Source organism: Rattus norvegicus, chromosome 20, assembly GCF_036323735.1.
Source record: "Rattus norvegicus strain BN/NHsdMcwi chromosome 20, GRCr8, whole genome shotgun sequence".
NCBI lineage: Eukaryota > Metazoa > Chordata > Mammalia > Rodentia > Muridae > Rattus > Rattus norvegicus.
In genome coordinates this window covers 50234560-50250604 of record NC_086038.1, presented here as the reverse complement: position 1 = coordinate 50250604, position 16045 = coordinate 50234560, and the positions used below count along the sequence as shown (strand labels likewise).

Genomic DNA, 16045 nt, shown 5'->3' with positions numbered 1-16045 from the left:
GCCTCTCTCAGTGAAGACGTGAGACCAATGAAGTGTTGCAAAGCTAGCTATGAAAGACCTCATTATTGTCCATTGGGTCCTATTTAGACTCCCTCCAAACATCACATGTCCTCCCACAAGTCTTGCCTCAGCACAGGAGTTTTAGCAAAACTCCATGTGAGTCTGTACTAGCTGACATCACCCTGCCAATCGACCTGGGTCCACAGAAGTGGTAAGAAGCTGACAGCACACCACCAGGAGGTTTTTTTGGTGTCTCTCTCTCTATGGAGTCATGACAAATGGAGCTCAACAATGCAATGTAAGGCGAACCAATACATGTCATTTGCAAAGACCCCTTTCGCATGCTTGCTTTAGCAAAACATCCTTTCACCTGTGTCTGCTTCAGGGAAACACTCCTTCATGCATTTCTTCCAGCAAAGCACCATCTGACATAACTGACTTCCCAAAGAAACCATGTTTCCACTCCAAGCGACACACAGAGACCCACCATTTACACATGCAACTATAGCAAGAGTGTTTTTATTTCATGAAAGCAAGAAGTCTACATTCAGGGGTCAGCCACTCACAAAAATTGGTGACCCAATACAAAAGTTCACAAGGCATTTTTATAGGAAACTAGGGGAATTTTAGCTAGAGTTGGGTTATCTAAAACTTCGTTGTTGGGTGCCAGGGATGTTACATGGGTCGGATTTTGATTGACTTGTATCCAGGTGGTCGGTGGATTGCATTCCTGTGCTATGAACATTTAAACCACAGGAGGAGATATCCAAACTGGGCTGCCTAGCAAAGACGGCTCACCTGAGATATCTCCCCATCCTCATGGTTATCTCATCTGTTCTTTGGATGGGGATTTTTATGGCCTTGCTCCTGGAATTTATAGTCTGTTCCTAAGACTGATGACTTAGGGAGGTTTTATGATCAGTTCCTGTAATGGATGACTTTGCTTTTGAAGCCATCCCTGGTCCTAAAATGGAGTTGATATAGTCCTCTCAATAGAAGTAGAAATGGGAAGGGGAGTGTCAATGTAATCAAAACACATTGTGTAAATTATCAACTCATAAAAACCATGATGAATAAAAAAGTAATATAGTTTTTGGGTCCAGTTGTCTTAGGACATAAATATGACTTAAATCCAGTTGCAGACGTGCTGGAGTTAGAAACAAATGCCCAGGAGTCTGTAGCGGTGACTGAACACAGCCTCAGTAGTGATTGAACGTGGCAGACAGCTGTGCCTGCCGAACCTCAGCCATCAGTAGATAAGTCACAGACCCAAGCTGAGTCTCCAACTCCAGGCTAGAACCAAGAATGGAGACAGAGCAGCTTCAGCAGAAAGCTTTATTCAGGGAATCCGTCTACGCGCTTTACCCGTGTGACGTCAGCACTACGTCATAAATGAGCTCTCTGTCCAATGCGGAGGCTCCTGGAGTTTGTGTAACTCACCCAGGTCCATCCAGGGGTTAGACGCAGGGCTCACTTTGTCTCTCAATGGTAGCAGTTCACTGTTGAGATCTGGTCTTTTGCTCTGTACTCTAATGCTAAACTCTGCATCCCAATGTCTAGTTAGTTGCCTGAAGACCAAGTGAATTCTTGCTTGTGCCGGCTTTTGTTGTGCAAACCTCCCTCCTCAACTTAAAGCTATTGGTTGAATAAAGATGCTTACAGCCTGTAGCTGGGCAGAGGAGAGGTGGGTGGGGCTTTGGTGCCTGGGCTTGAGTTCTGAACTACCGGGAGAGGAGAGATAGGAAAGAGGGCACCATGGGGAAGGTGGACCATGCGCTTTGGCCATGAAAGCCAGCCAGTTGGAGCAGGAGTGGCCAAGGCAGAACACGGCAAGTGGTATCTCAGGATTATCAACAGGAAAATAGACAAAATAGCACAGAGGGCTGTTACCTGCCCAGCTCTAGTGCGTTAAGGCTTATTATAAATATAAAGGTTTGTGTCTTTTCTTTGGTAACTAAATGATCCAAGGTAGGGTAGAAACCCCCAATTAATATTTCCTGCAACAGTTCACTCAGAAAAGAAAATGAGTTTTTCTGCTCCTTTGAGGTTTAAACGTTTAAAGTTTTGGAGTTCCACACTCCAAAAACAATGCAGTGTGACTTGCTTCTGTGGCATAATGACCTAATCAGTCACATTTTAATAAAATGCCACAGTTACCCCCAATGAAAAAAACCCCACATAACATAAAAGGGGCTACCCAGGGAACCCCTGATTAGCTCTCCCAGTCCATTTAACACCTCCTTCATTTGGAGTTTATTGAATTGGCAATTAAGACTCTGACCTCAGAGTTTTAAATTTCAAATTCATTATGCTTTGTTCATTTTCAACTCTTTTCTTTCGAATTTGGCACTAAAATCTGAGAAATCAAGACCTCTTAGGTCTACTAGAGAGTGATGAAAATTGGGTTTACTGCCACCCACAAGACCAGAGAGACTGCTAGGCAAATAAGGCCGTCATGGTTCCCGGAGCAAGCTCACACACAAGCAGGAGCCTCCATAGAAACTGGCCCAGGGTATGGACTGATCGTCCTGGAACCAAAGGCTGCTAGACGGTCACTGTGATAGCCGGGAGTTAAAGCAAAGAGAATATGGTCATGGGGAACCTTCCAATACAGTAAGACCAATCACCAAGGGGATTGACTTAACTTCCCAGAACAAGGATCAAGAGCACCCCCTACTCTGTTTTTGGCAGAAAGGCATTAATTTCATTAATTGACTGGATTTGAGTCACATTGAAGACAAAATCTCCCTCTCCCTCTCCCTCTCCCTCTCCCTCTCTCCCCTCCCCCTCCCTCTCTCTCCCCATCCCTCACTCCCTTCTTCTGTGTGTGTGTGTGTGTGTGTGTGTGTGTGTGTGTGTGTGTGTGCATGTTTCCAGAGAGATTTAAGTGAAGCTGAAAGAAAGACTCCCTGGATGTAAGCAGCTTTATGCTGTAGGCTGGAATCCACAAGTGAATAACAAAAGGGAGAAGAGGGAGGTTAAGGGGAGCAGGAACATCCACTGAGCAACACTTTCTGACTGAAGGCAGCTGTCCTGTGACCAGCTGCCTCACACTCCTGCTGCCTCACCTCCCAGTCAGAAGGACTCCTCTCAAACTGTGTGGTAAGAAGAAAAGCTCCTCGCTCTCCTCACTCCTCTTTGCCAGGTATTTGTTGTGGCACTGAGGAAAGTAACTAGTCAGGAGGAGAGAGGAATCCTCTTATGCCAGAGAGCTTTGCCCTTCAAGCTCATCCTGCCTGGCCAAATACACAGTTGGCCTCACCTCAGCCCTTGTCGCCCTGCACCCAAACCACCTAAGTGTGGAGAAAGCGGGGGACACACCTGTGCGGCTTATGGTCAGAGATCTAGCTATACTCAGTCAACAGCGGACCTCACCGAGGGCTGTAGAACATTGGCCCGTTTGTGAGAGACAACTTACTGTATTCCCCTTTACCCAAAGCACACTGAAGTATAACCCGGAGAGCTAGAGCAAGCATCAGAGCCAGGCACAACAGGGATCCTGCGATTGTTGAGCTCGAGATGATTATGTTTGCTGAGGGGCTCTCATGAGTAAAGCAGGCCTCACATAAAACAGCAAATGGGCTGTGTCTATAAGAAGAGTTCAAACCTAAGAAAAGACCAGTAAGAAGTGGCAGGGGCCCAAAGCACTACAAGACATGAAGGGTGCCTTTTGTGGGCTTGTTAAAAGACAGGAGTCACTGAGGACAGATGTTCTGAGCTTGGGGATATGCTATTAGAAAGTTCAAAAACGGAGAAGCAAGGAAAACAGGACTGGAGACAAAAATACAGAAAACAAACAATCTAGCAGAAAGGCCTGGGAAGCAAGTACAGACGGCATAGTATTCATTATAGGGGAAAAAGACATAAAAAGGACAGAAATGCTTAAAGCGAATGATAACCAAGAATCTTCAGAAAACAATGTCAGTTATGAAAATTACAAATCTCAGAAGAACAACAGCCACGCCATTGTCAGATCACAGTGAAGATACCCGGTCTTGTAGGATCTCTGAAGCTAAGCAGGGTCAGTTCTGCTCAGTATTTGGATGGGCGAATACCAAGCAAGACCAGGTCCCTGAACCCCAGCCTGAGCAAATCCTTTATAAACCATGGAAAAGCGAAGATCAGAGGAAAATAACTTGTAAAGAAGGATTAAAGATAAGAGTGAGATCTAAAGCATGCAAGGAAGGGGTGCAAGCAAGGGGTGCAAGCAAGGAGTGCAAGCAGGAGGTGCAAGCAGGGGGTGCAAGCAGGAGGTGCAAGCAAGGGGTGCAAGCAGGGGGTGCAAGCAGGGGGTGCAAGCAGGAGGTGCAAGCAAGGGGTGCAAGCAGGGGGTGCAAGCAGGAGGTGCAAGCAAGGAGTGCAAGCAGGAGGTGCAAGCAAGGAGTGCAAGCAAGGGGTGCAAGCAAGGAGTGCAAGCAGGGGGTGCAAGCAAGGGGTGCAAGCAAGGGGTGCAAGCAGGGGGTGCAAGCAGGGGGTGCAAGCAGGAGGTAAGCAGAGAAGAAAGGCATGGAGTGTGCAGCCGCAGCACCTGGCACAACCTTAAATCGCCCATCAAAGCTGAAGGAGAAATAGTTTCTCAGAGAAGTCAAAATTAAGAAATTTTGTTTCCAACTGATCTTCATGTTGCCAACAGAATCCTGCAAGAAGCTCTTTGAGCAAAGAGAAAGGATACATCTTGGAAACTTAGATCCACGAGAAGAAGAAGGCACAACAGAGAGAGGTGGGGTAAGAGAAGGGTGTGTGTGCGTGCGCACGGGCACGCTCTGATACACATCTGAACTGACAGCAGTGACTGAACAAACAGGAAGGAGGAAGTAAGATCCATTTGTTGTTCCAAGGTGATCCCCTTCCTTTGGGGTAGTACAATGGTTTACAGAATCGAACTTATAAACTCTGGAGCAAACATTAAGGAAGGTAATAAGTCCAGATGACCTGTGACTTACTACAGAAACTTTTCAACTGTGTGACAGTGTGAATATGAAAGAGATTCTTTTTTTTAAAAAAAGGACCAAAACCATTGTGTGTGTGAGTGCACGTGTGTGTGTGAGTGCATGTGTGTGTGTGCGTGTGTGTGTGCGTGTGTGTGCGCGCATGCATGTGTTAGTATGTACATGCATATGTGTGTGTGTGCATGTGTGTGTGAGTGCATGTGTATGTGTGTGCATGCATGTGTTAGTGTGTGTGTTCAGTGCTCATAGAGGCCAGCAGGGGGTATCAGATCCCTTAGAGCTGGGGTTATAAGCAGTTGACAGCTACTTTGGGTGCTGGGAACCAAACTCTGGTCCTCTGCAATAGCAGCAAGTGCTTTTCACCACTAGGCTAGCTCTCTAACCACATGAAACTAATTCTGATCTGGCAGAATCCAGAGATTGTCCTTCTGCGCTCCCTGGGTTAGTGGCCTGTGGTGTAGTGGTCTCTGGTAATGCTGGTAATTCTCACATGTTGGGGATTTGAGACCTTTCTAGAAATTTGGAAATGTATTAGACTGTTAAATCAATTGTTACCCCGACTGTGCTTCTCAACACTGATATCTTCTTTCTCCATCCTCTCTCTACCGTGTCCTCCTCTGTTCCCAGGGATCACTGTTTTAATCTTATTTAACTTAATATGAGGACCTTGGGTTTTCATCATTGTTGCTGCAAACACCCCAGAGGTTCCTTCTTTGAATAGCTACATTGTGTATTGTCCTGGTTTTAATATGCTTGGCCTTGGGAGTAACACTATTAGGAGGTGTGGCCTTGTTGGAGAAGGTGTGACCTTGGAGAGGGCGTGGCCTTGTTGAAGAGGGTGTGGCCTTGTTGGAGTGGGTGTGGCCTTGTTGGAGTAGGTGTGTCACTGTGTGTGTGACTTTAAGACCCTCATCCTAGCTGCCTGGAAGCCAGTCTTCCCCTAGCAGCCTCCAGATGAAGATGTAGAACTCTCAGCTCCTCCTGCACCATGCCTGCCTGGGTGCTGCCATGCTCCCACCTTGATGATAATGGACTAAACCTTGGAACCTGTAAGCCAGCCCCAATTAAATGTTGTCCTTCTAAGAGTTGCCTTGGTCATGGTATCTGCTCAGAGCAGCGAAACCCGAACTAAGACATGTATATAAACCACCATCTACCCATTGGTTCTCTGACAGGCATCTACACTGGTTTCATGGTGATACTGTACCAGTAAATGTGCGTGTACAAATATCTCTTTTTTGTAGGCATAATATTAATGTGCCCTGTGTAAAATTATTATCATATTATTCAAATGGTGATCTCTGTGCCCCCAAATCTGGTTGCTATTCTTAGTCTAAGAAACTCTTGTCTCAATGTTGTGTAAACATTGTTCCACAATTATTCCCTGATTGGTCAATAAAGCCAGCTGATCAGCCAAGGAGCAGGGGAGCTAAGAAGTGGGGGGTTCACCATAGTGAGAGAGTCCAGGAGTCACAGTGAGAAAACACTTGGAGTCCAAAGAGCCAGATCAGTACCAAAATGCAAATGTCACTAGGATTTGGACTAATAGGGAGAATAATAGAATAATATAGAATACTGCTCAATTATTGTACCTTTAAAGCTTGTTAAATAAATATAATAATCCAGTCTCAATCATTTGGGCGCTAACTGGGTTAAGAGGAAAACTGCAACAAAAACTTAATAAAAACCCGCCAACACCTTTTATTTTTATTTTTGCTTTGTTGTTGTTATTTAACTCGATCAGGCTGGCCTTGAACTCAGAGATCTGCCTGTCTCTGCCTCCCAAGTGCTGGGAGAGACTACATTCATCACCATACCTGGCTTGCAAGTGTATTTGTCATGTTTATCTCTTTGGTGTATAGACTTAGAGAATTTATAAACCGTGTGATTGTTCTGTTTTCATTTTGAGGATTTGCCATTTGTTTTCCATAATGGCTGTAGGAGGTGAGGTTTGAGCCTTTTGCCGTCTGATAAGAGCTGCTCTAACTGGGATGAGGCGATGCCGCTTTGCAGTTCTCATTTGTCTTTCTCTGATTATTAGCAAGATGAAACATTTCGTCAAACGTGCTTGCTGACCGTGTCCGTCTCCTCTTAAGGGGTGTCCGTACAGACTTCTGGACGTATTTAAACAGTTTGTCTTTTGTGTTCAGACTTTTGAGTACTTAGCATATTCTAGGCATTAATCTCCTGTTGGATGGTGGTCTGATAATTTTCCCTTCTTTACACTAGTATTTCTTTTCCTATACAGAAACCTCTTAGTTTGGAATAATCCGTTCTCTGCTTTCACCATCTCCTGTGCTTTTAGGGACGCCTCTGAACTAAAAATGAAAAAGAATCGTTTTCTAGTGCCAGCCTCTGGAAGTGTCGTTAATTTTATGTTTCAGGCCATCTATCCATTTTTAGTCGATCTGAATGTGTAGCAGTGGGTATCTGGTTTCAGTCTTCTGTACATGCAGAACAAATTTTGCTAGCAGCACTGACTGAGAGTAATCCCGGCACCTTCATGAAAGGCTGTGTGAACACGGACTGACCCCTGGGCGCTCCGCTCTGTCCTCTCAGGCCTTGTGTCTGTTTTAGATGGAGTACCACACTGTTTTAGATGCTCTTGCTTCCTATGGCCCTGCAGTTAGGGACTGTGCTGCTTCGACCATCTCCCTGCTGGGGCTGCTTTGGCTGTTTTTGGCCTCCTGTGGTTACCTATTCCTGTTAGGACTGCCTTTCCTATGTCTCTGAAGAAAGCCACAGTATTTTAATGGGGATCGCATTGAAATTAGAGGTGGCCTTGGAAAGTACAGTCATTATAACAATATTTATCCATTAATAATGTCTATTTCTCCATTTTACCAGTGTCTTATGATTTTCAGAGTATAGATCTTTTCCTTCCTTGTACAAATTTATTAATTCATTTTTACTTCCAACTTTTTCTTTAGCAAGTACATTACTGGTGTATAAATATGCTACTGTTGGTTTTCTGTTGTAGTTTTTTTTTGGGGGTGGGTTGGGTTTTGGAGACAGGCTTGCCTTTACTCCCCTGGTAGCTGGGATTTCAGGTATGCAGCCCCTCACTTGCTAGAACATGCCAGCTGTTAATCTAATGATGCTTCCTTCTGCCACTTTTATTTAACTTCTTAAAAGCTTAGCTACTTTTTGAGAGTATTCGGGTTTTGTGTGTACAACATGAAAAACAGATATTCAAACTTTCTGATTTGTTTGTCCTTTGTTTAACTAGTTACTATTTTTTTTTTAGAATCAAACTTCCACTATTTATTTATTTATTTATTTATTTATTTATTTATTTATTTATTTTATTTAGTATATGAGTACACTGTAGCTGTCTTCAGACACACCAGAAGAGGGCATCGGATCCCATTACAGATGGTTGTGAGCCACCATGTGGTTGCTGGGATTTGAACTCAGGACCTCTGGAAGAGCAGTCGGTGCTCTTAACCGCTGAGCCATCTCTCCAGCCCCTAGTTACTATTTTTTAATAGAAGTTTTTACATTTATTTATTTATTTATTCACTTGTCTGTGCACATGTGCATGATGGCATGTATGTGCATGACATGTGCATGTTTGTGTGTATGTGGGTATGTGCTGTTGCTGTAAAATTATAAAGAATGCTGTCTTTTACCCCACACTAGATCCGGCACTGTAATGCCCCAAGATATCTGGTAGATAACTTCATCTCAGTCAGCAAAGTGTCTCACCTACTTTGCTCCATCCCAAATCACACTGCAAATGGCTTCTCTATGAGCCTGGCAACAATCTCTCTAGTTCTCAAGGAAGGTTGCCACCATGCCAGAAATATACATCCCAATTCCATGGCGGCCAAGTGTCTCCAGCCGCCACACACTCTCTTAAACTTAAATTGCCACATGAAAGAACACACAACACAATAACCTCTGATCCAATTGATAAGATATGATTGCCCACCTAGACATACAAAGCCCTGACATCCATCCCATCCGTCCCTTAAGAACATTCATAACAACCTGTAAATGTGCAGACAGGAATTTTAACATCAGCCTCCACGTTCTCTCCACTGCTTCTCCCTCCTTCTTCAGTCTCCTCTTCTGTCTAAAACTTTTTTCCCCGCCCTTCCTTCCTTCTCATCCAATGGCAGGCCTCGTTCTATCTTGTACCTGCCTTCACCTGTATGATAGCCTACAGTGTGCATGCTTAGGCCAGAGGCCAACTTGCAGGATTGATTCTCTTTGACAACCAGATGGGGTCTTGGGATAAACTCAGGTCCTTAGGCTCTGGGGCCTGTGCCTTTATCAGCTGAGCCATTATGCAGCCCATGCCAGCAAAGTTGGGAGCAGTGGAGATTAATATGTTTGTCTTATTTCAGATCAGGAAGGATGTTATTGTGAATGCAGATACACACATGTGTGTGCACACATACACACAGGTATGTATACAGCATATAGAGGTATGCCCTTCCTGTGCCTAACTCCTGCAGAAGGACATATTGAATCTTGCTGAACGCTTCTTCTGCACCCATTGCGACAAACCTATGCATTTTGGTCTTTGTTCCATTGACGTGTTAGGTCACGTGGTGACTTACCTATGTTGAGTCATCATTCATCACATTTTGTCACTGTGTAACCTTTTTGATGTACTGTCGATCTTTCTTCGCTCTGTTGAGAGCTTTGGCACCTCTACTCATCAGAGGCACCCCTATCTACAGGTTTTTTGTTTGTTTGATTATTTATGTCTTTCCTGACACTAGTAATGTTGATCTCTGTTGAAAGAATTGTACAGTATGGGGGATGCGGAGATAAACGCGGTGGAGGAAGAAGAGGGACGGAGAGCAGGGGCCCACAGGTTCCTCGGACTCCTCAGAGTCCTGGTCCACTGTGTATGGTCTGACGTGACTCCGGTATACCAGAGCGACAACACAAAGGACCCCAGATCAGGGCAGTAGCTGCTGCCTCGGTCTTCACGAAACTATTCCCCCTCCCCCCAGCCTTGGGAGGGTTGGTGGTGGGGAGAGGCTCATGGGTAGTCAGATTTGGCTAAACAACACAGGTTGTACCCCGATTTGCCTTGAAAACATAAACGTACCCCAATTGGCTAAAAAGCAATATGTAAGTTCATGCAATAAACAATAGAGTTAGACCTGCACTCTGACGCCGGTCTCCGGAGTCGCCGGTCCCCGGAGTCTGAATACTCGGTACCTTCATGGGCTCCGTCTCCACTTTCCCCCTACGTCCCGGTTCTTGTTCCCACAGTACAGATTTCCTCCCATCTGAGTTTGAAAAACTATTTTAGGAAGAACTGAAGTGAGTTCTTTTAAATGTTGATAGAATTCATCAGTGAGGCCATTAGGTCCAGGACATTTTATTTATAGGCAGTAGATTTAATCACTGCATTCATTGATCTCATTACTCTATCCGCTTGGATTTTCTATTTTGTTCTTGTTTCAGATTTGGTAGTTGGTCTGTGTTTGGGAATTTTATCATTTCCTCTATATTTTCAGGTTTGGAGTAGAATGGTTCCTACCAGCTATTTATGTGCCGGTGGCTTTGGCTATAAATGCTGCATCTCTATTTTGTGTCTGTCTATCTATCTGTCTGTCTGTCTGTCGTCTCTCTCTCTCTCCTTGATTAGGCTAGTTGAAAGTTTATCAGTTTCTTTGACCTTTTCCACACCTTCTCCCCATTCCACCACACCCTATGTGTGCATAAATGTGCATGTGTGCATGAACACGGGTGCATGTATACTTATTTACATAGAGACCCGAGGCCAAACTTGGGGGTCATTTCTCAGACATCCTTCACTTTTAAAAGACTTGTTTATATCTTAAAATTTATGTATATGCATGTGAGTGCATATGTGTGTGCCTGAGGATGTGCAAAGAGCATGTTGGATTTTTTGGGGCTAGAATTGCATGTGGTTGTGAACTACCCAGTAACTTGGGTCCTCTGGAAGAGATACAGGCATTCTTACCTGCTGAGCCATCTCCCCCAGGGAGCCCCCAGGATCTTATCTCTGTCTCTTCAGTGCTGGGATTACAAGAGTAAATGCTGGGGATGGACCCCAAGACTCCCCACACGCTGGACAAGCAGTGGGCTACAACTGCAGCCTAAGCTCCCTTAGAAATGAAGCTAAAGGAGACGGGTGCAGGGGTGCACGCCTATAATTCCAGCACTTGGGAACTTGGGGGACTGAGGCAGGACATTATAAGTTCAAGGCCACACACAATGAACATCTATCTAATGGGTCTGAAGGGATGGCTCGGCAGTTAAGAACACTGGCTGCTCTTCCAGAGGACCCAGGGTTTAATTCCCATGGCAACTCACAACTGTCTGTAATGCCTGTTCCAAGGGATCCAACATACCTTCAGGCAAAACACCAACACACATACAATAATAAATAAATAAATAAATAAATAAATAGTAGATAAATAGCTAATAAAAACCCTAGGGTTAGGGGTGGAAATTAAGGACCAATGTGCAAAATTATTCTGAGGCTTTACTGACATAGAAAACTTTACTCCTTTAAGAAAAAAGAATGACGAACTTGATAGAAAAAACTATTCATTTAGATTTTATAAATTGCTTTTTAACTTGTATTTGAAAATACTGAAAATGAGTTAAAAACCCAGCATGTGTCAGGAGATGATCTAGATTTGTCTTGAAGCCTTGGGAGGGAGTCACTGATGCACACAGTCCTGCCTGTGACTCCCGCTCCGAAGACCAGAGCCTAGGAAACAGCTTTGCGGTGCTCAGGGTCTCTAAAGTAAGACAACAGGAGCCTGCATCCTGATCCCTGAAAGGATTGTACCATGGCACTGGGTAATTAAATTTAACAAGCCTTAGGAACTAATGAGTGTTTGTGGGGTTGGTGGCATGTTTGTGAGGCCGTGGGACCCTCTTCCCTTCTGAGTCTTAATATACCCCTTAATCCGTTAAGTGTATTTTTTTTTTTTTTTTGGGTTCTTTTTTTTCCGGAGCTGGGGACCGAACCCAGGGCCTTGCGCTTCCTAGGTAAGCGCTCTACCACTGAGCTAAATCCCCAGCCCCCGTTAAGTGTATTTTTATTTCTCATCTTCTAGAATAATGCAAAAGGTGGGGGCTGAGGCAGAGGGTGAGGGAGAAGAGGATGTGGACCCTTGCCTGTGCTCATGTATAGGAAAATGTCCTGGTGTATTGTGTTGGGCTATATTGGGATATACTATCTGCAGCTGAGAACAGTTACCCACTCGGGGCATTCTGACTAGTGGGAGTTGTCAGAATAGTTAACTGGTTACTTCTTACCTAACTGCTCTTTGTCAATACTCACAGTCCATGACTGATCATTGACCATCTGTCCTGTAAGACACTGTATTAGTTTTTAAATTGAGTGTTTTCTACTAAAGGCAATGGCTAGAGTTTTACGACAGACTGGCCAGCTATATACCAAGAAACAGGACTTGGCCTGTCTACAGAATTCCCTTCATCCTGCTCCATTATCCTCTTCTATTTTCTATCTAACAGTAAGAACTGTCCTTACTTTGCCCTTTCAAAAAGGGCAGAGAGCAAATCAGGCTCTTGGGGCAGAGGATTTAAATTTAAACAAGGAGGAGGATGACTTAAAGGCATTTTATGTCCTTACCAGGAGGGTGAGTACCTTCATTTGTTTGGGATGTTGTAATGAAACACCACACCCTGGGTGATTGCTACTCAGAAATGGCAGTTCTGCTCAAAGAGGGTGGGAGGGCTAAGGCTGACTTCAGAAAGACACTGACCCCTTTGCTGGCCTGATCACCCCAGACGCCCTACCTAATCTACCACTTTGAAAGCTTTTAATACTTACCTTTAAGGGGGAAGGAAGTCATTCAGATTGTGACTGTCCCTAAGGTCCAGTTGCTAGGGTTGTGGTTCAGTGAACTCCCTAGCTGGGAAATGCTGGGCCTTTGCTAAATAAATGGAGTAGGGGTGTAGCACAGGACAGGGGAACCCCAGACACCTTATCCTCCCTGGGAGGAGGTTTGATGAGAGAAGGGCTTTCCATCTATAGGACCTGGCATACAGCTCTGCTCCGTCAGCTCTTATCCTCCTTCCATTTGCCTGAACATCCGGACATTTTTTCTTGGCCTCTTCCTAAGCCCCTCCCCACCCAGTTTTCTAGACCACCATGAACCACCCCTTGGGGGTATCTGCACCCTGTTCTGAGTATTGGTTATGTGGTCTTCCCATGGTTGCTAAAAACCTTAGTACGGAACTGTAGCGAGCTTGGCTGTCCAGTTCCCTGTTCAAACTAGCACCACCATTTCCATGTACCGCCTAATGATTAACTGTCTCACAATATTCCATGTGTGAACACGTTAAATGACACCTTACTAAGGTGAAGACGCTCTGAGGCCCTGGTAGCTAGATCATGCGAGTAGCAGGCACCTCAACCCCCACCCCAATGCACACCAGCAAACGTCTCCAGCAATGTTAGACAGTGAAGGGTGGTGCAGGGACAGAAAGGTGGTGACGAATGGGGAGGATGGCTCTGGAAAGGCTTGGCCCCCAGTCTTATGGAGTTTCTCTTTAAAACGGCTCTAATGTTTACCTAGTTGCTGCATATGTGTGTTGTAAGTCAGAGGACAACTTGTAGGAGTCAGGGCTCTCCTTCTGCCGCGTGGGTCCTAGGTCCTAGGGACTGAGCTCTGCCTTGGCGGCCCGTGCTTTTACCCAGGCAGTCATTCTTACCACCGATTACTTCCCATGTTTAAAGCTTAAAAAGAAGGTAATGTTCAGTAATGTGGACGCAGTGCCCCTCTGAAATGTAGATAGGAAACTTAGGTTGGAAAAGAGAAGTGACGTATGCTAGGCACTCATAAACATTGCTTTATTCCCCACCATGGCTTCCTGTGAGCGCTGGGCTTTGAACGCAGGCCTCCCACTTTCACTGTCTAGGAGACCTCAGCGGGAAGGTGGTCAGATTCTGCGTGAGCTGGAAGATGCCCTGGGTGGGGACAGCTCAGCTGTCTCCCTTCAAACGACTTCCGTAGGTCAGCAGAGGCTGCCTTTGGCTTCCCTGTGCAAGCGCTCTTCTTGTTCTCACAGCCATGTTGGCAAGAGGCTGTGACAAATGCATTCAGTCTCAGTGTGGCCTGCAGCCTGTCGGCCTGTCAGAGTCTGAAGGTCTCGTATAGAATCCACACAGACAAAGGGTCAGGCAACGGCATGATTCCAGAATAGGAAAAACAAATCTTGCCCCACTTTCCAGTTGTGTTCGGTGTGTGTTATTAGCAGGAGTGAAAGAAAATGCTCTATCTAGTCTCTGATCACAATCTGATAAAAATTAAAAGAGCAACAATGTGTAAAATGTATATGATTTGACACCATCACTGGGGTGACCCGTGCTGTAACTCCGTGTATGCTTAAGGGACTCCTTTTAATCACATCTAATAGAGTAACACTTGAAGTATTTCCCAAGTCCCAGGTTATCAAGGGAGACTGGGCAGTTTATATTGGGAAATTTACCTGTGTGGTCTGTTTTGCACAAATCCTCTGTAACCAGGTCAACACATGGGCAAGCAGGTGAATAGCCTTAATCTTCCAGTCCGCAGTTTTTGTGTCTGTGTGTGGTTTCTGTGCACCTGTATGCGGAGACCTGAGGATGTCCGATGTCTTTCTCTGTCCCTATCCATCCACCTTATTGCCTTGAGACACTGTCTCTCAGTGACCCAGAAGCTCACCATTTTTGGCTAACTTGGTCGGCCACCGAGTGCTCAGGACCTGCCTATTGCTGCCCCCACTGTGGGGGCTTACAGGCACACATAGCCTGTGCCCAGCGTTTTATACAAGTGCTGTCACTCAAACCCAGCAGTCCTCAGGCTTGCAGAGCAAGCTCCCTTGTCTGAGAACCCGCCCACCCTCTCCAATCCCAGTCCAGAGGCTGCCCAATCTTATCTTTGCCGGGGGTGGGGGTGGGGTGGGGGGGTGTCACAGTGGGAGGTACACCGCCTCCCACAGTCGCACCCATGAAAGTGAGACCAGACGGGAGAGACTCGGCCTCTTTCCAGTGGTGCTAAGGTTCCAACTGCTGCGTAAAGACTACATTCTTTATTCCGATAGTCGCCTGCGTTTTGAGGGCTGCCTCTCAAAGGGACCAAAAACTAGAGCCTCCCACTCTTCAGTAGCATTTATTAGTAATGCAGCGGACTCTGCCTTGAGGTCTCCCACTTATTTAAGGTTATATGCTATGGTTAGAGACGTGACTTCATTATGCTATTATAGATGAGTATGCCCAACTATGACCCTTAACTTAGATCCCTTTACGAGTTCAGGGCTCTGATATTCACAATACGTTCACTGCCATTTAGTTTCTTATATAAACATACCCTCCCTTTCCCCCCCTTTCAATATATGTGCCTGGAGAGAGTGGGGAAAACAAAACAAAACAAAACCAAAACATCAAGGGCTTGCTAGAAAGGAGATAGAAAAGCTAAAATCCCGGTGGCAGTCCTGCTCGGCGGCTTGCTATCTGTGAGCAGCGGCACGGTGCTCACTCCAGGCAGCGTTCGCCGGTGGTTTCTTGGTCAGGATGGTGTGAAAAAGCCCTTGAGGTTTTCTGTGTCTGGTGGGAGGGGCCGGGAATCCCACTTACTGGATCCACTCGATGTTCAGGCACCGCGCTATGAACGCAAACATATCCGAGACTTCTTCTATCACCTTGGCGGTGGGTTTCCCGGCCCCGTGGCCGGCCTTGGTGTCCACGTGGATGAGCAGGGGGTTGCTCTGCTTCCGGCTGCGGCCCACGATGTACTGAAGCGTGGCGATGAACTTGAGCGAGTGCAGCGGGACCACGCGGTCGTCGTGGTCAGCCGTGAGGAGGAGCATGGACGGGTACTGGATGTCATCCGCCTCCGGAAGCTTCACGTTGTGCAGCGGCGAGTACCTAGGAGGCAAAGGGACTTCCGTGAGGATGGAGACCAAGACCAGAGCTACTGCAGAGAACAGTCACGGAGGCCAGCGCGGCACGGGGCCTAACGTCACAACCCAGAACTGGAGCTAACAGCACACGAGGGCCACAGCAGCCTGCGCTGCCAAGACTGGCGAGGGCTACAGGGAACTGGGGAGTTGAGTCATTTTATTTAGCTCTAACCTTAGCAGGC

The 16045-nt window shown here is 45.9% G+C and overlaps 1 protein-coding gene and 1 long non-coding RNA gene across 2 annotated transcripts in view; one reads left to right on the top strand and one right to left on the bottom strand.

Annotated features, from left to right (window-relative positions):
• Positions 1-4525: 4525 nt before the first annotated feature.
• The window catches only part of LOC120098962 (uncharacterized), a 30382-nt gene continuing 18862 nt past the window's right edge, over positions 4526-16045 (top strand). Inside the window, exon 1 of the long non-coding RNA XR_005497782.2 lies at positions 4526-5998. This is a non-coding gene — a long non-coding RNA (uncharacterized LOC120098962). The remainder of the gene's footprint in view (positions 5999-16045) is intronic.
• Prep (prolyl endopeptidase) overlaps positions 15056-16045 on the bottom strand; it is a 96962-nt gene continuing 95972 nt past the window's right edge. Inside the window, exon 15 of the mRNA NM_031324.2 lies at positions 15056-15828. Coding sequence (NP_112614.2) covers positions 15534-15828 — 295 coding nt within the window. The 3' untranslated portion in view covers positions 15056-15533. The remainder of the gene's footprint in view (positions 15829-16045) is intronic.